Source organism: Salmo salar, chromosome 01 (assembly GCF_965601325.2).
Source record: "Salmo salar chromosome 01, fSalSal1, whole genome shotgun sequence".
NCBI classification, from domain to species: Eukaryota; Metazoa; Chordata; class Actinopteri; order Salmoniformes; family Salmonidae; genus Salmo; species Salmo salar.
This window is the reverse complement of record NC_138291.1, coordinates 54,973,545-55,001,332: the sequence shown is the minus strand read 5'-3', so window position 1 is coordinate 55,001,332 and position 27,788 is coordinate 54,973,545. Positions and strand designations below refer to the sequence as shown.

Below are 27,788 nucleotides of genomic sequence, written 5' to 3'. Positions count from 1 at the left end.
GAGAGGTTGAAAATGTCAGTGAAGACACTTGCCAGTTGGTCCGTACATGTTCTGAGTACACTGCTGGTGCTCTCATGCATGCTTCAGTGTTGCTTGCCTCAAAGTGAGCATAAACGGCATTTGGTTGTCTGGTAGGCTCGCGTCACTGGGAAGCTCACGGCTGGGTTTCCCTTTGTAGTCCATAATAGTTTGCAAGCCCTGCCACATCCGACGAGCGTCAGAGCTGGTGTAGTAGGATTCAATCTTAGTCCTGTATTGACGCTTTGCCTGTTTGATGGTTCGTCTGAGGGCATTTCTTATAAGCTTCCAGATTAGTGTCCCGCTCCTTGAAAGCAGAAGCGGAAGCTGTAGCCTTTAGCTTGGTGCAGATGTTGCCTGTAATCCATGGCTTCTGGTTGGGATATGTACTTACGGTCACTGTGGGGACGACGTTGTCGATTCACTTATTGATGAAGCCGGTGACTGAGGTGGTATACTCCTCAATGCCATTGGATGAATCACGGAACATGTTCCAGTCTGTGCTAGCAAAACAGTCCTGTAGCGTAGCATCCGCGTCATCTGACCACTTCCGTATTGAGTGAGTCACTGGTACTTCCTGCTTTAGTTTTTGCTATTAAGCAGGAATCAGGAGGATAGAATTATGGTCAGATTTGGTAGAAAATGGCATTACACAATGTCATACATTTTTTAATATTAGCTCTCTCCAGTCCCATCTGAGAGAATATGAGAGCCTTAATGTAGGTTGTTTTTTGCAATCATATTGTTAGCAGGGAGTATTCCTTCACTCATTGAGTTCACTGTAGTCTCCTTCCTACAATATGTATGTGTTTGCCTCTCTTGTTATATTATAGACCGAGCTAACTTGTGATCTGGCCTTACCTTGTAGCTCTTGATGCACCTGGAATAGAGTAAAGTGCTATATTCAGATTGAGTGAATTTGCAATTGCCGTTATTCAATAAAATATTTTTTATAACCAAATAATTAACAGCACTTTATACAGGTATTTCCCTCTTTTCTTATGGATTGCTCGTTTTGCAGTAGTACAATCCACTCATATTTCCATTTCTTTCTTTCCTCTCACCATCTCCCTTTCTCATCCTTTTCCCCTCTTTCTTTCTCTCCACAATTCCATCCCGACCTCTCCTCTCTTCTCTTCCCTCTGTCTTTGTCTCTACCCAGTAGTGTTCACTTCTCATTGGCCGTTCGTTCTAACCCTCTGTAGTGTCTCTGGTTTGCCCTCCACCTGGGTTGGGAGCACCTCAGTCATAACTCCAGTAGTCCGAGATGGCACCGTGACGATTGGCTTATGTCCTCCATCACATAGTCTAAAATCTTGCCTGATCATGTACTGTATGCACACATGATAGAAATCAAGCTATTATGAGAAGTACATTTATTTATTGTAATAATGTGGGGTAGTCATGTAATCCGATGTCTTGATTGTTGATCACCCGTGAAAGGAAAGGAACATGTTTAGAGTTGGTGGTCGAACTCAGACAAATGGTTTGGCGCTAAAAGCTTTTGCTGTGCATCTCCAGTGAATATAGCCTAACTCTTTCTGTTCATGCAATTGATGAGAAAACATTACTACTACATTGTGATAATGTGTAAAAATTTAAATGTGAAGGTAGAAATGTAAATTATTACCTTGTATTACTTGTTTATTGCAGAGGGTTATCTGGCCATTACCTGGTTAGTGCTTCCATCGTCAAACGGTGGGCGTGTTCAAGAGTGCATAGTTTATTCAGGAGTATGGGTAATACAGAAGTTGATAATTCCCAGAGGGGAAGGTCATGTTTGAAGCCCTATGTTATATTTATGCATTAAGCATGTGTCACGTCCTGGCCAGTATAAGGGTTAATTGTTATTGTTGTTTGGTCAGGACGTGGCAGAGGGTATTTGTTTTATGTGGTTCGGGGTGGTTTGTTAGTTAGGAGGGCGTTTGATTTATTATTTCCGGGTTTTGAGTAATGGTCTATGTTGATGTATTTCTATGTGTAGTCTGGTTTATGCATTTCTATGTTAGGTTTTTGGGGTTTGGGACTCTCAATTGGAGGCAGGTGTTTCCTCGTTGCCTCTGATTGAGAGTCCTATATATGGGTAATTGTTTGGTGTAGGTTTTGTGGGAGATTGTTCCTTGTCTAGCGTGTATGAGCCTGAGAAGACTGTTCGGTGATCGTGAGTTTGTTTTGTTGTTTTTGTATTCATTTTGAGTTAATAAATGTTCAAAATGAACAAACAGTCCTGCTGCATTTTGGTCCTCCTTTACCGACGATAACCGTGACAGAATCTCCCACCACCAAAGGACCAAGCAGCAGAGGAAGGAGCGACAGGTGGACTGTAAGGAGCAGAGGGAATTTGAATTGGACAAACGGGAAAAATGGACATGGGAGCAAGTTATGGCCGGAGAGGGCCCATGGAAGAAATGGCGCAAAGACCGGGAATGCTACCGAGGAACACGACTGGCGATTAAACCCGAGAGGCAGCCCCAATAATTTTTTTGGGGGGGCATATGGGTAGTTTGGCGGGGCAAGTTTGGAGCCCCAGGCCAAATCCCCGGACTGTTTCTCGGAGGCCAGTTAATGGACAGGTCTCGTGCTTCGGGGTAATGGGTGTTATGGCGAGGCCAAGTGTTTTTAGGCCAGTACGCGCTATACCAGCGCCCCGTATTTACCAGGGGGTAGTGGGCATTCAGTCAGAAAGGGCGATGTCAGGTTTAAGCTCGAGACCGCCAGTAAGCCTCCACGGTCCTATATATCCTGTTCCCGCTCGCTCCACGCACTAGCCTAGAGGTGAGTGTTCCCAGTCTGGCACGTCCAGTACCGGGACCACGCACCAGGTTTCAAGTGCGTCAGCACAGTCCGACTCATCCTGTTCCCGCTCCCCGCACTAGCCTGGAGGTGCGTGTTCCCAGTCTGGCACGTCCAGTACCAGCACCACGCACCAGGTTTCAAGTGCGTCAGCCCAGTCCGACTCGTCCTGTTCCTGCTCCAAGCACTAGCCTGGAGGTGCGTGTTCCCGGTCTGGCACGTCCAGTACCGGCACCACGCACCAGGCTTCCAGTGCGTCGGCTCAGTCAAGAGTCGCCAGAGCTGCCCGTCAGTCAAGAGTCGCCAGAGCCGCCCGTCAGTCAAGAGTCGCCAGAGCCGCCCGTCAGTCAGGAGTCGCCGGAGCCGCCCGCCAGTCAGGAGTCGCCGGAGCCGCCCGCCAGTCAGGAGTCGGCGGAGCCGCCCGCCAGTCAGGAGTCGCCGGAGCCGCCCGCCAGTCAGAAGTCGCCGGAGCCGCCCACCAGTCAGGAGTCGCCGGAGCCGCCCGCCAGTCAGGAGTCGCCGGAGCCACCCGCCAGTCAGGAGTCGCCAGACTGCCCGGAGCCGCCCGCCAGTCAGGAGTCGCCAGACTGCCCGGAGAGGCCAGAGTGGCCCGAATGCCCGGAGAGGCCAGAGTGGCACGACTGCCCAGAGCCTGCTGATGACCAAGAATCAAGGGAGTCTAGCAGCAACCCTAAACTGAGTAAGCCTGACATTTCAGAACTTAAAGTAATTAACGGTTTCATTAATGAGTCTGCATACAGGGTGGAGAGGTGGAGGTCTGCCCATGATCCAGAGCAGGGGGAGTCTGCCTACGGTCCAAGGCTGATCGGGTCGGTCGGCACTCTGGAAGACAATAGGCCGGAGCCTGAACCACCACCTGCATAGGTGGATTGGGGGGGGGGGGTGTAGCACAAGTGCCGTCAGTGACGGCAGCCACCCTCCCTTCCCTCCCTTTAGTTTAGGGGGATTTTTTTGTTGTTGTTTGGTTTTTTTTGTTTTTCTTGAGGTGCTTCCGGGGTTAGCACCTTTAGGGGGGGGTACTGTCACGCCCTGGCCAGTATAAGGGTTAATTGTTATTGTAGTTTGGTCAGGACGTGGCAGAGGGTATTTGTTTTATGTGGTTCGGGGTGGTGTGTTAGTTAGGAGGGCGTTTGATTTATTATTTCCGGGTTTTGAGTTATGGTCTATGTTGATGTATTTCTATGTGTAGTCTGGTTTATGTATTTCTATGTTAGGTTTTTTGGGGTTTGGGACTCTCAATTGGAGGCAGGTGTTTCCTCGTTGCCTCTGATTGAGAGTCCTATATATGGGTAATTGTTTGGTGTAGGTTTTGTGGGAGATTGTTCCTTGTCTAGCGTGTATGAGCCTGAGAAGACTGTTCGGTGATCGTGAGTTTGTTTTGTTGTTTTTGTATTCATTTTGAGTTAATAAATGTTCAAAATGAACAAACACAGTCCTGCTGCATTTTGGTCCTCCTTTACCGACGATAACCGTGACAGCATGGTTTAGCACTTTGAGTTCTTTGCTTATGATATGTATGATCTGAACATGTATTTGTATTTCATTACTTATGAATGATAGTTTTCATGATGTGAAATGACATCTTGTTCTCATTGGTCAGAGGCATGACGGGTAGTCCTATTTAAACCCTGTCCTTTCATTGTTTGAGAGAGAGAGCAGGGGCGGAAATCGCGGGGGGGACGGGGGGGACACGACCCCCCCATCCTGGGAAAAATATGATTTGTCCCCCCCCAATATATCACTGAAACATAACTATGTAATTTAAATAATATTAATAATACGCAATGAAAGCAATTATGCTGATTATAGACACTTAATAGCGCGTTTTTAAGTTTCAAAAGATTGCGACCCCCCCCACCCTTTTCCTCACAATGGTTTGATCCACTGGCAAGGTAACAGAGGGGTGTATCTACTGTAAGTTAGTGCTTCAAAGTCCCTGTGATAAGGTTAGCGATAAACTGAAGTCCAAACTGAACAGAACTACACTCTCTTCTACCATTGTCTTAAATATATTTAATGGTCTCGTTGCAAAAGCTAAATTGTCAGAAGGGAACTTTTATTTATTTATTTTATTTAACCCGGGTAGCAAAGATTATAGCAAACACCACTGAAACTGAATTGGTGCTCGCTAGCTTTGCAAATTCAGCTATTGTTGGAAGCCAGCCAATATGAAACAAACTATTAAAATTACAAAAGGTTGCAGCATATGTTGTGTAAATGGTGAACTCATACAGCTGTCAACTCTTGTCATTTTAATCCGTTTCACATTTGCTAGCTACCTTTTAGATCGAAGCCCAAATAGAATGATAAAAGACAAGATGATAGAAGCCCATCTCCTACTGTAAATAGCCTACACACTGTGTGTGTGTGTAGCCAGCCAGCCAGGTAGAAAAATGGCAGAAAAATAAAAGACGGACATCAGAGTATTTTTCAGTACACCAAAACGCAAAGTAAGAACCCTAGTAGCCTAATATCTCAAAGACTAGTTGATAAAATGTTCATAAGAAAGAAATGAAATTCTAATGGAAATGTTTCACAATGATGTCATTAGGCAGATTAGGCAACAGATGGCACACAGACAGCAGAGTTGGGGACAGATATGCAGGGACAGACTGGCAGAGACAGGGAGTCTCATGTAAGTTTGTTGAGTCTTTGTTTGGCAACATTATGAAAGGTTCTCCATTTTTTTACTTGTAAAATAGGAACATAATTGGAAAATGCCATGGATACCCCCACTCTCAACTTAAACTGGTGACTGAACTAAGATTTGTTAAAGGCAATGGTATTGCTGTTGTGAGTAGTTGTGTAGTTTTGGGTACCGGTAGTTAGGAGTACGGCAAACACCTTATTTCTTTGGTTCCTCAATATACATTTACCATATTACAATGTAGGCTATGTGTTACAGCACTACTTTTGGTGTCCCCCTCAGGAATTGCTCTTGAGAAAATGTCATGTAATTGTCCCCCCCAAAGTTGATATCAGATTTTCGCCCCTGAGAGAGAGACAGGGTAAGGTTGGCATGCTGCCGTTGACAGGCGTTATTGAGCCTGGGTTTTCTTTGATTCAGTTCAGTTTGGCTTTGATCAACCACCAGTTTGTTATTTTTGTTTGTAAATACAGCGGCAAGAAAAAGTATGTGAACCCTTTGGAATGACCTAGATTTCTGCATAAATTGGTCATAAAATTTGATCTGATCTTCATCTAAGTCACAACAAGACAAACGTAGTGTGGTTAAACTAATAACACACAAATTATTGTATTTTTATTGTCTATATTGAATACATCATTTAAACATTCACAATGTAGGTTGGGGAAAGTATGTGAACCCCTAGGCTAATGACTTCTCCAAAAGCTAATTGGAGTCAGGAGTCTGCTATCCTGGAGCCCAATCAATGAGACGAGATTGGAGATGTTGGTTAGAGCTGCCCTGCCCTATAAAAAACACTCACCAAATTTGAGTTTGCTATTCACAAGAATCATTGCCTGATGTGAACCATGCCTCCAACAAAAGTGATCTCAGAAGACCTAAGATTAAGAATTGTTGACTTGCATAAAACTGGAAAGGGTTACAAAAGTATCTCTAAAAGCCTTGATGTTCATCAGTCCACAGTAAGCCAAATTGTCTGTAAATGGAGAACAGTTCAGCACTGTTGCTACTCTCCATAGGGGTGGCCATCCTGCAAAGTTGACTGCAGGAGTACAGTGCAGAATGCTCAATGAGGTTACGAAGAATCCTAGAGTGTCAGCTAAAGACTTACAGGAATCTCTGGAACATACTAACATCTCTGTTCACGAGTCTACGATGCGTGAAACACTAAACAAGAATGGTGTTCATGGGAGGACACCACGGAAGATGCCATTGCTCTCCAAAAAAACATTGCTTCACGTCTGAAGTTTGCAAAAGTGCACCTGGATGTTCCACTGTGTCACGATTGTCGTTGTGTAGCGATGACCAAAACGCAGCGGGAATGTGAATGCTCATCTTTATTAAGTAAAGAGAACACGGAAAAACAACAAAACAAAGAACGACAGATAACAGTTTCGCAGGCTAACAATAAGCAGTGCAAAATCAACTACCCACAAAAACCCCAGGTGAAAACAAGCTCCTAATATATGACTCCCAATCAGGAACAACGACGTACAGCTGTTCCTGATCGGGAGCCACACAGAAAACAAAGAAATAGACAAACCAGAAAACCAGAACCAGAACATACACTGAAACCCCGGAACACATAAATATAACACCCCTTTAATAACACACACAACCCGAACCATAAGAAACAAATACCCTTCTGCCACATCCTGACCAAACTACAATACAAATACTCCCTCTACTGGTCAGGACGTGACACACTGGGCTACTGGCAAAATATTCTGTGGACAGATGAAACTACAGCTGAGTTGTTTGGAAGGAACACACAACACTATGTGTGGAGAAAAAAGGCACAGCACAATAACATCAAAACCTCATCCCAACTGTAAGGTATGGTGGAGGGAGAATCGTGGTTTGGGGCTGCTTTGCTGCCTCAGGGCCTGGACAGCTTGCTATCATCAATGGAAAAATGAATTCCCAAGTTTTTCAAGACGTTTTGCAGGAAAATGTTAGGCTATCTGTCTGCCAATTGAAGCTCAACAGAAGTTGGGTGATGCAATAGGTCAATGACCCAAAACACAGAAGTAAATCAACAACAGAATGGCTTCAACAGAAGAAAATACGCCTTCTGGAGTGGCCCAGTCAGAGTCCTGACCTCAACCCGATTGAGATGCTGTGGCATGACCTCAAGAGAGCAGTTTACACCAGAAATTCCAAGAATATTGCTGAACTGAAACAGTTTTGTAAGGAGGAATGGTCCAAAACTCCTCCTGACCGTTGTGCTGGTCTGATCCGCAACTACAGAAAATGTTTGGTTGAGGTTATTGCTGCCAAAGGAGGGTCAACCAGTTATTAAATCGAAGGGTTCACATACTTTTTTCCACCCTGAACTGTGAATGTTTACACGGTGTGTTCAATAAAGACATAAAAACGTGGAATTGTTTGTGTGTTATTAGTTTAAGCAGACTGTGTTTGCCTATTGTTGTGACGTAGATGAAGATCAGATCAAATTTTACCATCACTTTATGCAGAAATCCAGGTATTTCCAAAGGGTTCACATACTTTTTCTTGCCACTGTACTTGTACAGTCTTGTCAGCTATGCTAAGTCTAATCCTCACTTTGCTAATAAAAAGTCTCACTCTGGGCATGAAGAACCAGATCTGCATTGTTGCCTCCTCACTGTTAAAATTCAACCGCGTGGTCAACTTGACAAGCCCCAAATCTAGACCTGACCTACTAAACAGTCTCTAGCTGTGGGAAGAGGCATTATCCCTACTTTCAACCCAGCACAAACAATGGCCTACTTAAGACTGAAAAGGCTCCGCATCGTGACACCAAGGCTCTGATCAGGAGATAGCTGCAGTCTCATTAGTCTGAGTTTGTCTCTGAGCTATTGAATAATATAAACTCAGCAATAAAAGAAACGTCCCTTTTTCAGGACCCTGTCTTTCGAAGATAATTTGGAAAAATCCAAATAACTTCACAGATCTTCATTGTAAAGGGTTCAAACACTGTTTCCCATGCTTGTTCAATGAACCATAAACAATTAATGAACATGCACATGTGTAACAGTCGTTAAGACACTAATAGCTTACAGACTGTAGGCAATTAAGGTCACAGTTACGAAAACTTAGGACACGAAAGAGGCCTTTCTACTGACTCTGAAAAACACAAAAAGAAAGATGCCCAGGGTCCCGGCTCATCTGCGTGAACGTGCCTTAGGCATGCTGCAAGGAGGCATGAGGACTGCAGATGTGGCCAGGGCAATAAATTGCAATGTCCGTACTGTGAGACGTCTAAGACAGCGCTACAGGGAGACAGGACGGACAGCTGATCGTCCTCGCAGTGGCAGACCACGTGTAACAACACCTGCACAGGATCGGTACATCCGAACATCACATCTGCGGGACAGGTGCAGGATGGCAACAACAACTGCCCGAGTTACACCAGGAATGCACAATCCCTCCATCAGTGCTCAGACTGTCCGCAATAGGCTGAGAGAGGCTGGACTGAGGGCTTGTAGGCTTGTTGTAAGGCAGGTCCTCACCAGACATCACCGGCAACAACGTCGCTTATGGGCACAAACCCACCGTTGCTGGACCAGACAGGACTGGCAAAAAGTGCTCTTCATTGACGAGTCGCGGTTTTGTCTCTCCAGAGGTGATGGTCGGATTCCCATTTATCCTAGAAGGAATGAGCGTTACACCGAAGTCTGTACTCTGGAGCGGGATCGATTTGGAGGTGGAGGGTCTGTCATGGTCTGGGGTGGTGTGTCACAGCATCATCGGACTGAGCTTGTTGTCATTGCAGGCAATCTCAACACTGTGCGTTACAGGGAAAACATCCTCCTCCCTCATGTGGTACCCTTCCTGCAGGCTCATCCTGACATGACCCTCCAGCATGACAATGCCACCAGCCATACTTCTCGTTCTGTACGTGATTTCCTGCAAGACAGGAATGTCAGTATTCTGCCATGGCCAGCCAAGAGCCGCGATCTCAATCCCATTGAGCACGTCTGGGACCTGTTGGATCGGAGGGTGAGGACTAGGGCCAGGGCCATTCCCCCCAGAAATTCCCCCCAGAACTTGCAGGTGCCATGGTGGAAGAGTGGGGTAACATTTCATAGCAAGAACTGACACATCTGGTGCAGTCCATGAGGAGGAGATGCACTGCAGTACTTAATGCAGCTGGTGGCCTCACCAGATACTGACTGTCACTTTTGATTTTGCCCCCCCCCTCCTTTTTTCAGGGGCACATTATTCCATTTCTGTTAGTCACATGTCTGTGGAACTTGTTAAGTTTATGTCTCAGTTGTTGAATCTTGTTATGTTCATACAAATATTTACACATGTTAAGTTTGCTGAAAATAAACGCAGTTGACGGTGAGAGGACGTTTCTTTTTTTGCTGAGTTTACAAACATTAGGAACACCTTTCCTAATATTGAGTTGTTTCTAAATAGTTTGACAGGGAAGCTGGTCCATGTTGACTCCAATGCTTCCCACAGTTGTGTCATGTTGGCTGGATGACCTTTGGGTGGTGGACCATTCTTGATACACACAGGAAACTGTTGAACGTGAAAAACCCTTTGTCATGGAAAGAGCAGGTGTTCTTAATGTTTTGTGGCTTAGCACATGGTTTTATAATAGGCCCCATATTGTCAATTTAGACCGATACCAACACCACATGTAATAACACATTTATTAAACATTTTAACGAGCTGTATTGTTGTGTGCTATTTCTGCTGGACTGAATTATGTCGATGACTGGTTACAAGTGGTTTCATTGGCTTAGCACCTTCATCATATTTTTGAGGGACAGTAGGCCTACCAACACCACATATAATAAAAAATGTATCACACAGTCAGGCAGGTAGCCTAGTGGTTAGAGCGTTGTGACAGTAACCGAAAGGTTCCTTGATCGAATCCCTGAGTTGACAAGGTAAAAATCTGTCCTTCTGCCCCTGAACAAGGCAGTTAACCCACTGTTCCCCGGTTGGCTATCATTGTAAATAAGAATTTGTTCTTAAAAGACTTTAGATATACTTTTTAAAAGAAAAATTAGATATACTTTTGTATGTTTGTCTTGCAGATGATCCTGAGGGATCGTTTATACCTCCAGAGTTTGACAAGACTGGCAGTACCTTTGAGGTAAGTGGATTATTTCACTATGAATGGCTACTTCGCAGTCTGTATTGCCTCTCACTATAGCAGATGCTCAAAACAAACATGGGAGAAATCAAAGAAATCTAAATCCTCTCTATGTTTAGCAGCAAATACAGAAGATAACAATATGTCTCACTAAGAAAGGATTTCACTCTCTTTTTATTATCGCTCTCATTCTGTCATATTAACTCGTTACATTTACTTTTACATTTGAGCCATTTAGCAGACGCTCTTATCCAGAGCGACATACAGTTACTGTATTCATCTTAAGATAGCTAGGTGGGACAACCACATATCGCAGTCATAGTAAGTACATCTTTTCCCTCAATAAAGTACTGTAGCTATAAGCAAAGTCAGAGCTAATAAGGGGGGAAAATAAATAAAGAATAATCTCTTCTCTTCTCTCTCGCGTTCACTTATTCTAATTCAGATCTCCCTCACTCCCTCTCTGTAATTTCTCCCTCTGCGTTGTCACTCATTGTAACCATGTAGCCCTATAAATTGATTTCCTGCCTAGACTACATTTATCAGTTGATCAATTGCAGGTTTAATGTGTGTGTCATTGAGTACTAAATAAACCATTGTGTGTCTATGTTTGTCTAATTTATCTGGTCTTCCAATGTATGTACTCCAAGTGGAGCAGCTGAGGCCATAGATATGCCATTAATTATAGTAATTCTATTTCTATCGCTGGGACCTGCTTGTACACACAACAGGAACTAAACATGTCCTTACCGCAGCTGGTGGATTTAACATGTTGGCTCTGTTTATGTGAGACAGACATTTTGACTTAGAGAGGCTTCAGCTAACTATTTTTGTTATGTCTCACACTTTGAGATCTGGATCTTCTGCCTTTCCCATATCCAACACATAAGTACGGGTCACATTCCTTTTAATTGGTTGGAATCTTGTATCTTGTCTGAGATTTGGCCTAAAAACACCTAGTTCAGATTCTTTCAGGAGCCAACAAGTAAGCCATAATTGCAACAAAGAGCTCCATTCCCCCAAGTAAAGCACAAGAAAAGGGAACTCTCACGGCATACAAAGAGACAGGCTCTGGTGAAATTCCCATATACGCGCTGTAATTTCATCTCCACTGACTCCTGGTATTGCAGCCTTTCATCCAATGAGATGAGATCCAAGGCAATATAGAGGGATGATTATGTGTTTGTTAGATAAGGCCCCAGAATACATTGCCTGTCAGACATGATTCATCTGAGGGTGGTCAAATGAGGGAGCAACTTGGCCCTGGTCTTGGCCTGGCCTGCTGCAGCTTTATTTACTTCTTAATGGCCTGATGAATTACTTCCTCAACCAACAGCATGCCAACTAGGCTCGGTTTCCAGTAAGACCCCACAGAGTTGCCCAAAGGACTTGTGCTACATATACTAATAATTTGAGGTTACAGTGATCACGGGATACAGTAGTGCTTTATGGCTGTTTGTTTGGTACACAAGGCGCTGACATGAGATCATAAATGACACATATTTTATGTTGAAGGCAAACATGTCCAAGCAGTGTCTAGTCGATATATTTTATGATAAACAATTGCATGTGTCCGGTTCTAGGGGTCAGTTTAAGGTCAATGACTCTCTGTGTCTCCTCCAGGGACACATGTACTCTCTAGGTTCCACCCTCTCTGCTGCGCTGGACTTCGTCATTGAGCCAGAACTGGAGGCAGAGCTGGGGGAGGAGATTCAGAGACTGCTGGAGCAGATGCAGGAGGAGGGCCCGGAGGACAGGCCACACCCCCAGGTAAGGTCACCATCATGGATGACCTTTAATGTAGTGCTGTCTTTACACTCTTATTATACAAATTATTACAGGTAATATGGTGTAAGAAATATCAGAATGGATTTTCTCTCAAGTAGTAATGATAGCACTATCAATAGTAGTATGAATAGTAATAGGCCTACTATAGACCCTTTGGCAACCAGATACAAGAGACATGACAAACTGATATGCAACTGTAATACTGTAGATGTGCACAGACAGTGAACGTGAGCAGCACTGTGTGGAAGAGCAATGACAGTGCAATGCAGATAGGGAAAAACATAAAAAATTGATGATGTTACAGTCATGCATGAAACCAGAATACTACACAGGGGATAAAACTTTAACATTAAGTGTATACCAGTTACAGGATGTATTTTCTTTTGGGAAACATATTAAACTGTTTCAACACTGAGTCCTCAACATTGAAGCATCAACGATGAAATGAAACGTAATAAAGACAAGTTGCGTCATAGAATACGTATGTTTGTGTTAGCTAATATAGCTACAATATTATATGTATCTCGCCCTCAGGACATCCTATCCCTTGCAGAGGAAAAGCTAGAACATACCTCTTCCACAGCCCTGTGCCGGAAACTCTCTTCTATAGGAAGAAGAGTCCTGTCAATCGAATCCGTTGCAACATTTCAAGGTTTGCCTTTAGGCATAAGATATCTTTGTGTATTTCTATTCAAAAATCAATTTCTATTGTAGTCCGCTGTGGCCATAACCATACTAACTGTGTATCCATCCACCATCCACAGATGGGTGGGATGGTTCTTGGGAGGCTCGATGGCAGCAGCCCAAACCCAACTGGCAGCTCCACAAGAGTATCAGCTCTGAGGACAGTAGCTTCAAAGACCAGTGCATTGTCTCAGAGACCACGGCTGAGAATCAGGACCCAAACGACCCCAACGGAATTCTCCGGCATCATGTATGTGGGGCCTGGGACTCCACCCTGTGGGCTGATGGTATGGGGGATGTGGAAGAGGATGGATGTGTCATAGAGGAGGACATATTTGGTTCGCAGTTGGATAGCAGATCTCAGAACAGTTCCCCTGTACGCAGGAGGGCTCAGGAGAGGGCTGGGAGGGTAAGGGGGGTTCTGAATCGTTCCTGCTCTGTCCCAGACTCCAATAATCCCCCCACACTCCCACCCACGCCCCACGAGGATATCAGTGTCAATGTATCGGACCTCACGGAGATAGGAGCTGAGGAATGCATGGGGCACGGGTCTGTTTGGAGCAAGAGAGGGGATCGAGAGACAGCCCCTTATGAGTGCAGTGACTCCAAGCAATGGGGCTCAGTAAGAGACAATGAAATGTCAGAAGGGGACAGACATTCTCACATGCCCATATGTGGTGGTAAAACAGATTCAGACGGTCAAAGTGGAACACGTGATGATTCCACTTTGTCCCGCCCAGCTCAAGACCCAGAAGTGTCGGTTGACTCTGCCTGCAACGTGACTTTAAACTCAAACATTTACACTCCAAATAATCACATGACTAAAAGCATGCTGTGCCTCAATGAAGAATCACAAGATGAGGTGAGTTCAATTGATCTGCTTTGAACATCTACAGTGCATTCGGAAAGTATTCAGACCCCTTGACTATTTCCACATTTTGTTATGTTACTGCCTTATTCTAAAACGTATTTAATTGAAAAAAAATCCTCATCAGTCTAAACAGGTTTTTAGATGTTTTTTGCAAATGTATTAAACATTTAAAACATAAATACCTTATTTACATAGGTATTCAGACCCTTCGCTATGAGACTCGAAATTGAGCTCGGGTGCACCCTGTTTCCATTGATCATCCTTGAGATGTTTCTACAACTTGATTGGAGTCCACCTGTGGCAAATTCAATTCATTGGACATGATTTGGAAAGGCACACACCTGTCTATGTAAGGTCCCAGAGTTGACAGTGCATGTAAGTGAAAAAACCAAGCCATGAGGTTGAAGGAATTGTCCGTAGAGCTCCGAGACAGGATTGTGGCGAGGCACATATCTGGGGAAACTGAGCAATCAGGGGAGAAGGGGCTTGGTCAGGCAGGTGAACAAGATCCAGAGTTACTCTGTGGAGATGGGAGAACGTTCTAGAAGGACAACCATCTCTGCAGTACTCCACCATTCAGGCCTTTATGGTAGTGTGGCCAGACGGAAGCCACTCCTCAGTAAAAGGCACATGACAGACCGCTTGGAGTTTTCCAAAAGGGGAAACCTGGCACCATCCCTACGGGGAAGTATGGTGGTGGCAGCATCATGCTGTGGGGATGTTTTTCAGCAGCAGGGACTGGGAGACTAGTCAGGATCTAGGCAAAGATGAACTGAGCAAAGTACAGAGAGATCCTTGTTGAAAACCTGCTCTAGAGCACTCAGGACCTCAGACTGGGGTGAAGGTTCACCTTCCAACAGGACAACGACCCTAAGCACATAACCAAGACAACGCAGGAGTGGCCTCGCACCCAGTCTCTGAATGTCCTTGAGTGGCCCAGCCAGAGTCCGAACTTGAACCCGATCAAACATCTCTGGAGAGACCTGAAAATAGCTGTGCAGCGATACTCCCCATCCGACCTGACAGAGTTTGAGAGGATCTACAGAGAAGAATTAGAGAAACTCCCCAAATACAGGTTTGCCAAGCTTCTAGTGTCATACCCAAGAAGGCTCGAGGCTGTAATCGCTGCCAAAGGTGCTTCAACAAAGTACTGAGTAAAGATTTGTGTAAATGTGGTATTTAATTTTTTTTTAAATAATACATTTGCACAAATATCTAAACTTGTTTTTGCTTTGTCATTATGGGGTATTGTGTGTAGATTGATGAGGGATATTTTAAAAAATAAGGTTGTAAGGTAACAAAATGTGGAAAAAGTAAAGGGGTCTGAATACATTCCGGAAACACTGTACATAGATTTACATGCCTTAGTTTCAGAAAATGCCTTGTTTCAACTCTTCAGGCTGATTTCCCCAGCCCAGATTAAGCCTATTTCTGGACTAAAAAGCACTTTCAGTGGTGATTTTCTATTGAGCATGCTTTTTAGTCCAGGAATAGGCTTAATCTGGGTCAAGGAAACTGGCACTTATTTTTCTACTGTAGTGTGCCCTTTGGGAGGGAGGGAGATGTTAACAGTGTTTGTGATTGATTGTGACATAGTGGATCTCTCTGAGGGATCTACTCACACGGAGTGGGCAGAGATTGTCTGTTAATGAGCTATGGGCCCTGTGTCATACCTGCCTCTCCACACTGCAGACGTACATAGACTACCCAGGTTAGTGACACATCTGTCTACCCTCCACTGATACTCTGCTCTGTGTAAACCAATTACATTATTTACTAAGCCGTAAGCATCCAATCCCTCACATTCTCTGGTCTCTGTAAACCACTTTTCTGTTGATTAAATTATTATGAGAAACGTCAATATGGCAGTGGCAATGAATCATTCAGAACTTTGTTCAGTTTGACATACATTTTACAAATGTATTAACCTCTAAGGCCTACTGTTCTTTCTTCTTCCTTTTCTTTATTTCCTCTCTGAAAGCATACTTATGCTTGGACACAATGTACGTGGGTTGTGAGGGAGAAGTTCTCTTCTTGAAACCTAAAAACACAGGTATGGCTCTTTTTGCTTATCCACAGTAGTCAGCAATTGTCTCTGTCTGGAATGATAAAGTTACTTCAGCACTTTCCATATATTCTTTGTCTCTGTTTATTTACAACTGTTTTGACTTAAAATATTCAAAAGTGCTCTTGAGTAAAGTGTCTGAGGCAATATTTCTTTGAAATGTTATCACATTCAATAATTCAACATGAATGTTATTGTAGGATCCTGTGATGCATTTTATCTGGCCCCTGAATTCCAGGAGCATGGAATCGTAACTGAAAAGGTTTGCCTCAACTTCTGACTATCATTTTTTTAAATAAATGTTTTTTTCCATCAAGTAGATGTTTCTGAATACTGATTAAGTGGGTTTCATCTGTCTGTATGTTCAGGCCTGTGTCTATGGGGTGGCTGCCATCCTATGGGCCACTGCCAAGTTCAATCTGTCAGCCAACCAAAAACTTGCTATGCCCAGGAAGTTGAAGAGGCTGCTGCTGGAGATGGCCAAGAAGACGCCCTTCGAGAGACCTTCCATTGTCATAGCTAAAAAGGTATTAATAGTTTCAGCTGTCAACCACTCTATTGAAAGCACATCTATCTATTCTTATTTTGATCAATGTGTTAGTAACACTATTTACGTATGTAACATCTTTGCATTTTAATGGACAGCAATCCTGACAAAATATTGTACTGTTCACCTTTTAATTTGTAAAAGTGATTGTATTGAAACTACTAATAATTCAATTATCTCACTTTGAAATGAAAGTATTTGTAGGAAAGCAGTGGCAATTGTTACTGAATGGACTATCCTGGTGAATGAAATAAAGTGAATGAATGAACAAATTAGCAAAATGTCTTTACTGTAAAGTGTGTTGCGATTTTAAATGCACTTTAAATAAAGTTTGATTTGATGAACAAAGGTATGAATTAATAAATAAGTGAATGAATGAAGTAGCTTAGGTGCTGAGGTAACAGATGTTCATGTGTTTCATTATGTTTCTGCTGTTACAGAGCTGTCGTGATTATCTATCATGCCAAGGAACGAACGCTGAGACAGTGTGGACGAAGCTGATCAACAGAGTCCACCCGGTACCACTCCATTGTACTACCCCAGATAGCACATAATGTTCTGAGAACCAAATTTTTCTTAGAGCATGGTGAGAGTGTGGTTGTACTATGGTTATTTTGCATACAACCTTCCCACAACGTTCAGGGAATGTTGCAGGATAGTTGCTTGGATTTGGAACATCCTCAGCACATTTAAGGAACTTGACAAAACAATGTTATTTTATTGGTATTTCGTTACTTTAACAGAACGTTTCCTAAAAGTTCAAACCTGGAAACATTTAATAAAACATTTTGGTAATGTTCTAGGAATGTTCTTCAACTGGTTTGACACTGGGAAAGTTTAGAGAGCGTTAACAAATAACATTCTTCTGTGGGAATTTCAGTACTTCAGAATAATGTTTCCTACAGGTTTCCTCATGGTTCTATTTAAAGTCATGTTCTCAGGACATTAAGAAAACTTTCCATAAAAACCACAAGAAAACATTACTAACATTCAAAGGACATACTGCTTTCCCGGGAACAGGCCCAAATCCCCTTCATTAGTGTGAAGAGAAGACAGAGAAAAAGAGGACGGTGGTCAGGCTGCCTTCTGAGAATTTGTAGGCGATTGAATAAACCCCAACTGCCTTCCATTCTACGAGCTAACATGCAATCATTGGAAAATAAAATCGATGACATACGAGGAAGATTAAACTACCAACGGGACATTAAAAACTGTAATATCTTATGCTTCACGGAGTCATAACTGAACGACGACATTATCAACATACAGCTGGCTGGATAGAACAGCGACGTCTGGTAAGACAAGGGGGGCGGACTAAGTATATTTGTAAACAACAGCTAGTGCACGATATCTAAGGAAGTCTCGAGGTTTTGCTCGCCTGAGGTAGAATATCTTATGATAAGCTGTAGACCACACTATCTAACTAAAGTTTTCATCTGTATTTTTCATAGCTGTCTACATACCACCACAGACCGATGCTGGCACTAAGACCGCACTCAATGAGCTGTATTCCGCAATAAGCATACAGGAAAACGCTCATCCAGAGGCGGCGCTCCTAGTGGCCGGTGATTTTAATGCAGGGAAACTTAAATCTGTTTTACCTCATTTCTATCAGCATGTTAAATGTGCAACCAGAGGGAAAAAAACTCTAGACCACCTTTACTCCACACACAGAGACGCATACAAAGCTCTCCCTCGCTCTCCATTTGGAAAATCTGACCATAATTCTATCCTCCTGATTCCTGCTTACAAGCAATAATGAAAGCAGGAAGCACCAGTGACTAGATCATAAAAAAGTGGTCAGATGAAGCAGATGCTAAGCTACAGGACTGTTTTGCTAGCACAGACATGGAATATGTTCTGGGATTCCTCTGATGGCTTTGAGGAGTACACCACATCATTCATTGGCTTAATCAATAAGTGCATCGATGATGTCATCCCCACAGTGACCGTATGTACACTACTGTTCAAAGTTTGGGGTCACTTAGAAATGTCCTTGATTTTGAAAGAAAATAACATTTTTTGCCTGTTAAAATAACACCAAATTGATCCGAAATGCAGCGTAGACATTGTTAATGCTGTAAATGACCATTGTAGCTGGAAACGGCAGATTTTTTATGGAATATCTACATAGGCGTACAGAGGCCCATTATCAGCAACCATCACTCCTGTGATCCAATGGCACGTTGTGTTCGCTAATCCAAGTTTATCATTTTTAAAGGCTAATTGATCGTTAGAAAACCCTTTTGCAATTATGTTTGCACAGCTGAAAACTGTTGTTCTGATTAAAGACGCAATAAAACTGGCCTTCTTTAGACTTATTAATTATCTGGAGCATCAGCATTTGTGGGTTCGATTACAGGCTCAAAATGGCCAGAAACAAAGACCTTTCTTCTGAAACTCGTCAGTCTATTCTTGTTCTGAGAAATGAATGCTATTCCATGGGAGAAATTGCCAAGAAACTAAAGATCCCGTACAATGCTGTATACCAGAATAGAAGGAGGAGTGGGAGTCCCCAGTGCACAACTGAGCAAGAGGACAAGTACATTAGAGTGTCTAGTTTGAGAAACAGACACCTTACAAGTCCTCAACTGGCAGCTTCATTAAATAGTACCCGCAAAACACCAGTCTCAACGTCAACAGTGAAGAGGCGACTCCGGGATGCTGGCCTTCTAGGCAGAGTTGCAAAGAAAAAGCCTTATCTCAGACTGGCCAATAAAAAAGAAAAGATTAAGATGGGCAAAAGAACACAGACACTGGACAGAGGAAGTCTGCCTAGAAGGCCAGCATCCCGGAGTCGCCTCTTCACTGTTCACGTTGAGACTGGTCAGGAAACTTTTACCGGTCAGGAAACTTATGGCTTCGTTCCCAGAACCAATGGGAAACCAAAAATGTACGTTCCCACAACTTCCATGGAATACAATGTGCTAGCTGGGACTGTAGCAACTGTTTGAAAGGGGTAGTGAGACACATACTGCCCATTGAAAGTGAACGGGAGGACACATTGCTATTCCATTCTTGTCTGTCGAGGATAACTCCCTTACCTTTCAGCCACTCACAAAGGACATTGATGCAGAGGATCAGAATGGATTGGACAGTAGGGGAAGCTCAAGTCAGGAATCAACACACATCATGAGTGGTATGATTCATTCATCTTTTCAGACATTATGCTCAAGCGATTTTGTTGACCTTACTATCAGTACATCTACATACAGATTTGTGATCAAATTGTATTGATATTTTAACTGTGGTTGTTAACTGTGTGTAGGGTTTGTGCCCATGGCTACTGAGAGCCGATTGGCTCCCGTACCTGGCCCTGTTCCCCATAGCTATCCAATCAGTGGAGCCCCCCAGCTTCCAGAGGCCTTCACCTCCCCTGCCACACACTTCACCCCCATCGTCCTGACCAGGGAGGGGGACACTGAGGAAGAAACTCCCCTGTCTGCTTCAGACATTGAGGGGTAAGCAGTTTGCTTCTTTTCTATGGAGATAAGGTACCAGTCATGGCATTATTTCAAGCACCATTGATGTCTTTGAAAGATGGATCCAACCATAGTTTATTTATTGATTATTGAAATGTCATTCCATTTGTTCACTGATTTCAAGAATGCATTTTGAATTATCACATGTTGTGTTGCAGAACTATAAGTGAAGTCACAAGAGGCAGTGAGATCCAGCCTGTGCAAGAGGCCAAGCACCCAGAAACCCCCTTACACCTTGAAGACCTACCCCTACCTCAGTCAGATAGAGACCTACAGGACAACGGACAGGACAGCCCTGTCAATCAAAAGAATGTGGTCACACGTCACTCCTCCTCCACTGCCTCCAGCAGCAGCAGGACATTGGTCAACTCTCCACCTCCCGCCTCCCCCGAACTGACCACCCAATTGTCTTTGTCTTCCTCTTGCCAATTGTCATCCTGCTCTCATCTGACTGGTGGTGGTGTTTTCAACAACTTCCTCTTGCGACATGACCCACTAACAGGGGACCTAACCCTGGTGCCGGTGCAGATAACAGTCGCTGACTCCCTCCATGGACTGGAGCTCAATCTGCCCCTGACCTCAAGCTCCAGCTTCTTCCAGGGTCAACCTACACATCCAGGGGGCCCTAGAGACCATCTGACCCCTGGTCAGGGAGCTGAACCCCTGCTGTCTTGCCTTAATGGAAGCGCTTGCAGCAGAGCCTTGGACTCCTTAGTGTCAATGTCCCAGTCCCATAATGGAGAGGAAGGTCCAAAGACAGGAGAACGTGAGGATGAACCCCTATCAGAGTCCCATGGACCTCCTCAGGGAGACTCCCATCTGATGCACCCTTCCCTACAGGAAGTTATTGGCCTGCTCAGGGCAGAGTTTGCCTTTGATGGCTATCTGGAGAATGGCTTGGAGGATCTAGCAATGGGTAAGTAACATAGAGATGAATATTCACTCTCTCTAACATCACATTTAGCTTATGGTCCCAGATCTGTTTAGGCTGTTTTGCCAATTCCTACGGTTCTCGTCACGCCAGTTGGTAAGACACAACAAACAGATATGGCATCAGGCTAGTAGCCTACGATCTCTGTTTTTTTCCCCCCTGGTGGATTTGGTTCGGTTAATTGGTTTGTAGAGAGATACTACAGTTGTGTCATTAAATACATGATCACTGCTGTGAACTTGTATGACAAACTTTCTGTCTCTCATGTTTATGTGTTCAAAGGGGAGTATATCTTGTCTCTGAAGGACCTACAGTACCAGACGTTCTGCAATGTTGTGAAAGAGAAGTTCTGTGACCTTTACTGGGATGAGGACTTATTGGGAGTGCTACATTGTGTGATCAACTACAGCCAATTCTCTCTGTGAGTATGTCAATGATTGCCTGTTTTATTGGTGATACAAACACAGGTCTTCTCTCAATAACAGAAGCCTAACAAGAAAAACGGTACAAGTGAAAAAGAAAGTCACACTTTCATTTATATAGACAGAAAGCATTAGCAACCACTGATCCTGTTCTTTTGGACAACACTTTATCTCGAGTAACACTTTAAGTTACACTCTTGGTTAAGCAAACAATAATGCCTGTGTTATAAAACTGCCTTTAACTGACTGTCAATAGTATCAGAAGGTTTTTGCTCTCCTCAAAAGTATTCTCTGTCAACAAGCTTATCCAGTCAACAAGCTTAGTTTGTCTCTATGAGCAGGGGAGAAGCCCAAAATTGGCGGTGTTTGTGTTTAGAATTTTAATTTCGCTCATGTGAGTCCTCAACAACAATAAACCATTTAGATTCTACCACCCCTCCCCCCTTACACACACACACACACACACAAACTCAGACACTCCACTCATAATCAGCATTCACAGAAGATTCACTTCAGACACACTTCCGGTCGCTCCTTTTTTTTCCAGCAAGAAATGTCCCTGTGGTAATAGCTCATCTCGTGTTTTTGTTTGTCTCAAGAATATTGGCTTGGCACCATTGATGAGCTGCTTATGGTTCTTCCTGCCTTGTCTTTGAAACAATCTTAAAGATCCTGGAGGAGTGTACATAAATGAAGGAAAAGGTGAAATAAGGACTTGCCCCTTTTTGTTAACTAATCTGTAGACAAAGACAGATGGAGGGGCACATGAGAGTGTGTTGAGGAGATGTGCAGCTTGTCCCATGGTTGCCATGCTCTTAACACATGGGGCAGTGTGTTGAGAGAACCTTTAATCTGCTGTGGTAATGAGACAGACAGACATCACAGCCTTGGACAGACAGACAGACAAATAGACAGATACTCTCCTCTGAGTGGGACTTCTAGACTGTAAACTGGATTAGACTGTCACCCCAGGGTAGGTCCATGGAGAAGTCCTGATGCTGCTGGAACACTCTGCTTTGGATACAAACCGTTTTGGACAACTCAACCTCAGTTGTCAGGAAGCTGCTAAAGGAGCCACTAAGGGTTTGATTTGTTTGTTTTGATAGCTAATTATTGATTGGTTTGTTTTGATTCATTCATATGTGTTGGCCTAATTAACTATTTTGATTATGCCTGTGAGGAGTGTTCTAGTCTCAATTGTATGTCTAGATTACTCATAATATGATTATTTGTCTGTGTTTTCATATTGACTGAGTTGTTATTCTCACTATTTTGTCTGCATTGTTTATGTTGTGTCTAATTACGGTCTGTGATGTTTCAATTACTTTTCAGTCTGAGCTCTTGTAGTCTGCGTTCTGTTTTATTGAATTAGTGTGCTTTGTCGAAGTTCCCTGTGTTTTGTCTAAGAAAGTTGTCTGAGTTCTTTGTGCTTTTGTCTGTGTTTGTTATGTGTCTGTCTAGTTGTCTGTCTGTGGCTGTGATGGTTGTGGCTAGCTGTGACTGGCTGACTGTTGTGTTGTGATCTCGGTCTCCCTCTCTTTCTCTCTCTGACTGCTGGTGTGCCACATGCAGAGGCTCTAATGAAGAGTCACCATCAAAGCCTTGGCAAAGGGCATCCACCTCACCCCTGAGTGCTGCTGGCTGGAGAGGGGAGGAGAGGGATGCACCCCGGCATGGTCATGTCGACCTGAATGGCAACCTGCACCACAGTGGACCTGTAGCTTCAGATGCATGGGAGGAATTTCAGAGAGACCAGAAGCCCCTGTCTACATACAGAGTAACAGAGACTAGACCTGAACATAGAGATGCCGTATCAGAGGAAGGTCAACATAATGGCTGCCCAGGTAGGAAAGAATATACATTAACTTCACAACTGGCATCACTGTTACCTTACTTCACAACTCTCATGTCTCCCAGCAAGCACATTTGGTTCCTTGGAAGTTGTGGCAACGTACCTTTTTGGTTTCCCATTGGTTCTGGGAACAAAGCCATACGTTTCTTGACTGGTAAAACATTATGTTTTTTAAGGACGGACAAGAACATCAATCAATCAATCAAATGTATTTATAAAGCCCTTATTACGTCAGCTGATGTCACAAAGTGCTGTACAGAAACCCAGCCTTTAAACTTCAAACAGCAAGCAATGCAGGTGTAGAAGCATGGTGGCTAGGAAAACTCCCTAGAAAGGCCGTCACCTAGGAAGAAACTTAGAGAGGAACCAGGCTGTGAGGGGTGGCCAGTCCTCTTCTGGCTGTACCGGGTGGAGATTATTACAGAACATGACCAAGATGTTCAAATGTTCATAGATGATAAATAATAATAATCACAGTGGTTATAGAGGGTGCAACAGGTCAACATCTCAGGAGTAAATATCAGTTGGCTTTTCATAGCTGATCATTGAGAGTATCTCTACCGCTTCTGCTTTCTCTAGAGAGTTGAAAACAACAGGTCTGGGGCAAGGTAGCACGTCCGGTGAACAGGTCATTGTTCCATAGCCGCAGGCAGAACAGTTGAAACTGGAGCAGCAGCACGAGCAGGTAGACTGGGGACAGCAAGGAGTCATCAGGCCAGGTAGTCCTGAGGCATGGTCCTAGGGCTCAGGTCCTCCGAGAGAAAGAAAGAGAGAGAAAGAGAGAGAAAAAGAGAGAGAATTAGAGAGAGCATACTTAAATTCACACGACACAGGATAAGACAGGATAAATACTCCAGATATAACAGACTGACCCTAGCCCCTCGACACAAACTATTGCAGCATAAATACTGGAGGCTGAGAGAGGAGGGCTCGGGAGACACTGTGGCCCCGTAGGACGATACCCCTGGACAGAGCCAAACAGGCAGGATATAACCCCACCCACTTTGCCAAAGCACAGCCCCCACACCACTAGAGGGATACCTTCAACCACCAACTTAATATCCTGAGACATGGCCGAGTATAGCCCACGAAGATCTCCCCACAGCACGAACCCAATGGGAGGGCGTCAACCCGGACAGGAAGATCACGTCAGTGACTCAACCCACTCAAGTGAAGCACCCCTCCTAGGGACGGCATGGAAGAGCACCAGTAAGCCAGTGACTCAGCCCCTGTAATAGGCTTTGAGGCAGAGAATCCTAGTGGAGAGAAGGGAACCGGCCAGGCAGAGACAGCAAGGGCGGTTCGTTGCTACAGTGTCTTTCTGTTCACCTTCACACTCCTGGGCCAGACTACACTAAATCATAGGACCTACTGAAGAGATGTCTCTTCAATAAAGACTTCTCACAAGACGTCTCTCACATGGATAGGCAGACCATTCCATAAAAACAGAGCTCTATAGGAGAATGCCCTGCCTCCAGCTGTTTGCTTAGAAATTCTAGGGAATAATAAGGAGGCCTGCGTCTTGTGACCGTAGAGTACGTGTAGGTATGTGCGGCAGGACCAAATCAGAAAGATAGGTAGGAGTAAGCCCATGTAATGCTTTGTAGGTTGGCAGTAAAACCTTGAAATCAGCCCTTGCCTTAACAGGAAGCCAGTGTAGAGGCTAGCACTGGAGTAATATGATCAAATGTTTTGGTTCTAGTCAAGATTCTAGCAGCCGTGTTTAGCACTAACTGAAGTTTATTTAGTGCTTTATCCAGGTAGCCGGAATGTAGAGCATTGCAGTAGTCTAACCTAGAAGTGACAAAAGCATGGAGGAATTTTTCTGTGTTATTTTTGGACAGAAAGTTTCAGATTTCTGAAATGTTACGTAGATGGAAAAAAGCTGTCCTTGAAACAGTCTTGATATTTTCGTCAAAAGAGAGATAATGTTTTTTAAGGACAGACGAGAACATCAATCAATGAAATGTATTTATGACAGAGTAACGCCGAGGTCCTTCACAGTTTTATTTGAGATGACTGTGCAACAATCAGGATTAATTGTCAGATTCAACAGACGGTCTCTTTGTTTCTTGGGACCTAAAACTAGCATCTCTGTTTTGTCTGAGTTTAAAAGTAGAAAATTTAGCCTGTTCTTGGAACGTTAATATTTAGGTTGCAGGGAGGTTCTGAGAACGTTTTATTATGGTTCCCTGAAAGTTTTCCTGGGAGGTTTTATTAACCTTCTGAGAACAGAAATGATAGGTTATTTGAAGGTAATTAAACAACATTCTGAAATAATTTTTCAATAAGGCTTTTAATAACACTGATAGCTTAGTTTGTGTTTACTGTCATTTACTTAGGCATTAATCATGCAAACAGTTATTTTTTTGTTTTGCACAGCTTCAGTGAGATTCAAACCTATGATCTTCTGTTTTCCATCCATGGAATTAGTCCACTGCGCCACTAGGATGGAGCTAGCTTGCCATGTTTTTTTTAACTAATAAAAAGCTGTTAAATTGTGTCTATTCAAACAGACATTGTTTCAAAGGAAACAAGCGCTCATTAAGATCAAGTGTGGCCAATTAGTAGGCACGGCCAACACACCTGAACACATTTAAAGAAAAGATTAACCTATTTTGAATGTTGTATTGTTTTTTTGCATCTCTGAGTGATGTTCTATTGATTCCCTGGTTCATTTAATATTTTTTAATGTACAATACCAGTCAAAGGTTTGGACACACCTACCCGTTCAAGGATTTTTCGTTATTTTTAACTATTTTCTACATTATAGAATAATAGTGAAGACATCAAAACTATGAAATAGCACATATGGAATCATGAAGTAACAGTCTTGAAGGAGCTCCCACATATGCTGAGCACTTGTTGGCTGCTTTTCCTTCACTCTGCAGTCCAACTCATCCCAAACCATCTCAATTGGGTTGAGGTCGGGTGATTGTGGAGGCCAGGTCATCTGATGCAGCACTCCATCACTCTCCTTCTTGGTCAAATAGCCCTTAACCCCTCCAGGATGTATATGTTTCATTTACCTGTTGAAAAAAAAAAGATAGTTCCACTAAGTGCAAACCAGATAGGATGGTGTATCACTGCAGAATGCTGTGGTAGCCATGCTGGTTAAGTGTGCATTGAATTCTAAATAAATCACCGACAGTGTCACCACCACCTCCACACCATCACACCTCCTCCATGCTTCATGTTGGGAACCACACATGGGGAGATCATCCGTTCACCTACTCTGCGTCTCACAAAGACATGGCGGTTGGAAAGAAAAATCTCACATTTTGTACTCATCAGACCAAAGTACAGATTTCCACCGGTCTAATGTCCATTGCTCATGTTTCTTGGACCAAGAACGTCTCTTCTTATTGGTGTCCTTTAGTATTGGTTTCTTTGCAGCAATTCGACCATGAAGGCCTGGTTCACGCAGTCTCCACTGAACAGTCGATGTTGAGATGTGTCTGTTACTTGAACTCTGTGAAGCTGCAATCTGAGGCTGGTAACTCTAATGTTCTTATCCTCTGCAGCAGAAGTAACTCGGGGTCTTCTTTTCCTGTGGTGGTCCTCATGAGAGCCAGTTTCATCATAGCGCTTGATGGTTTTTGATACCTCACATGAAGAAAATGTCAAAATTCTTGTCTTAACGTCATGATGGACTGTCGTTTCTCTTTGCTTATTTGAGCTGTTCTTGCCATAATATGGACTTGGTATTTTTCAAAGTAGGGCTATCTTCTGTATACCACCCGTACATTGTCACAACACAACTGATTGGCTCAAACGTATTAAGAATGAAAGAAATTCCACAAATGAACTTTTAACAAGGCAGACCTGTTAATTGAAATGCACTCCAGGTGACTACCTCATGGTACTAAATGATTCCATATGTGTTATTTCATAGTTTTGATGTCTTCACTAATATTCTACAATGTAGAAAATAGTAAAAATAAAGAAAAACCCCGGAATGAGTATTTGTGTCCAAACCTTTGACTGGTACTGTATATCTGAGCTATTGCCATCTGAGCAGGTAGAAATTTGTCCGGGATGACGTAGATTTGAGATAAAGCTGCTCTCACTACTGGAAGTTAATAAGAATATGACTTTTAGATCGCGAAAACGTCTGTCATACGTCTAATTTCAATACTGGCTGATGTCATAACGCGAGAAGATGCCTTCTCTCTCGAATAAGCCATTAATAATATTTTTTGCGATATTCCTACTTCGAGAAATGTGTAATTTAACAGAGGGTCTAACACATTTCTCCTATTTGTCTGCCTCTTCGGTCCAGGGTGCATTGTATGGTGCCGTTGCGAATGTCACACACTGTGAGGCACATCGATCTGCAGGTTGAACATGGTGAAATTGTAGACTTTTAAATTTATAGTGCAATTTGTTTAGGTGATTTTACAGCTAACTAGCTATGTCACATACTGATATTGACTTTGGTATTATTGTGTGTAGCTATGTTTGGTAGCTAGCTTCCTTTTGTAGTCAACTTGAGCTGCAGCAGATTTCAACAATGATTTTCACATTTTGCCACCAACCTTATTATAACGCAAAAAGGAAAAATGTGTTAAA

The 27,788-nt window shown here is 43.4% G+C and overlaps 1 protein-coding gene across 1 annotated transcript in view; it reads left to right on the top strand.

Moving 5' to 3' along the window:
* LOC106604928 (kinase non-catalytic C-lobe domain-containing protein 1) overlaps positions 1 to 27,788 on the top strand; it is an 80,038-nt gene that overhangs the window by 8,189 nt on the left and 44,061 nt on the right. Inside the window, exons 3-16 of the mRNA XM_014200072.3 lie at positions 10,516 to 10,574; positions 12,198 to 12,344; positions 12,897 to 13,014; positions 13,127 to 13,908; positions 15,514 to 15,628; positions 15,899 to 15,970; positions 16,183 to 16,244; positions 16,351 to 16,509; positions 16,970 to 17,047; positions 19,581 to 19,668; positions 19,798 to 19,990; positions 20,170 to 20,927; positions 21,225 to 21,363; positions 22,937 to 23,208. Coding sequence (XP_014055547.3) covers positions 10,516 to 10,574; positions 12,198 to 12,344; positions 12,897 to 13,014; positions 13,127 to 13,908; positions 15,514 to 15,628; positions 15,899 to 15,970; positions 16,183 to 16,244; positions 16,351 to 16,509; positions 16,970 to 17,047; positions 19,581 to 19,668; positions 19,798 to 19,990; positions 20,170 to 20,927; positions 21,225 to 21,363; positions 22,937 to 23,208 — 3,042 coding nt within the window. The remainder of the gene's footprint in view (positions 1 to 10,515; positions 10,575 to 12,197; positions 12,345 to 12,896; positions 13,015 to 13,126; positions 13,909 to 15,513; positions 15,629 to 15,898; positions 15,971 to 16,182; positions 16,245 to 16,350; positions 16,510 to 16,969; positions 17,048 to 19,580; positions 19,669 to 19,797; positions 19,991 to 20,169; positions 20,928 to 21,224; positions 21,364 to 22,936; positions 23,209 to 27,788) is intronic.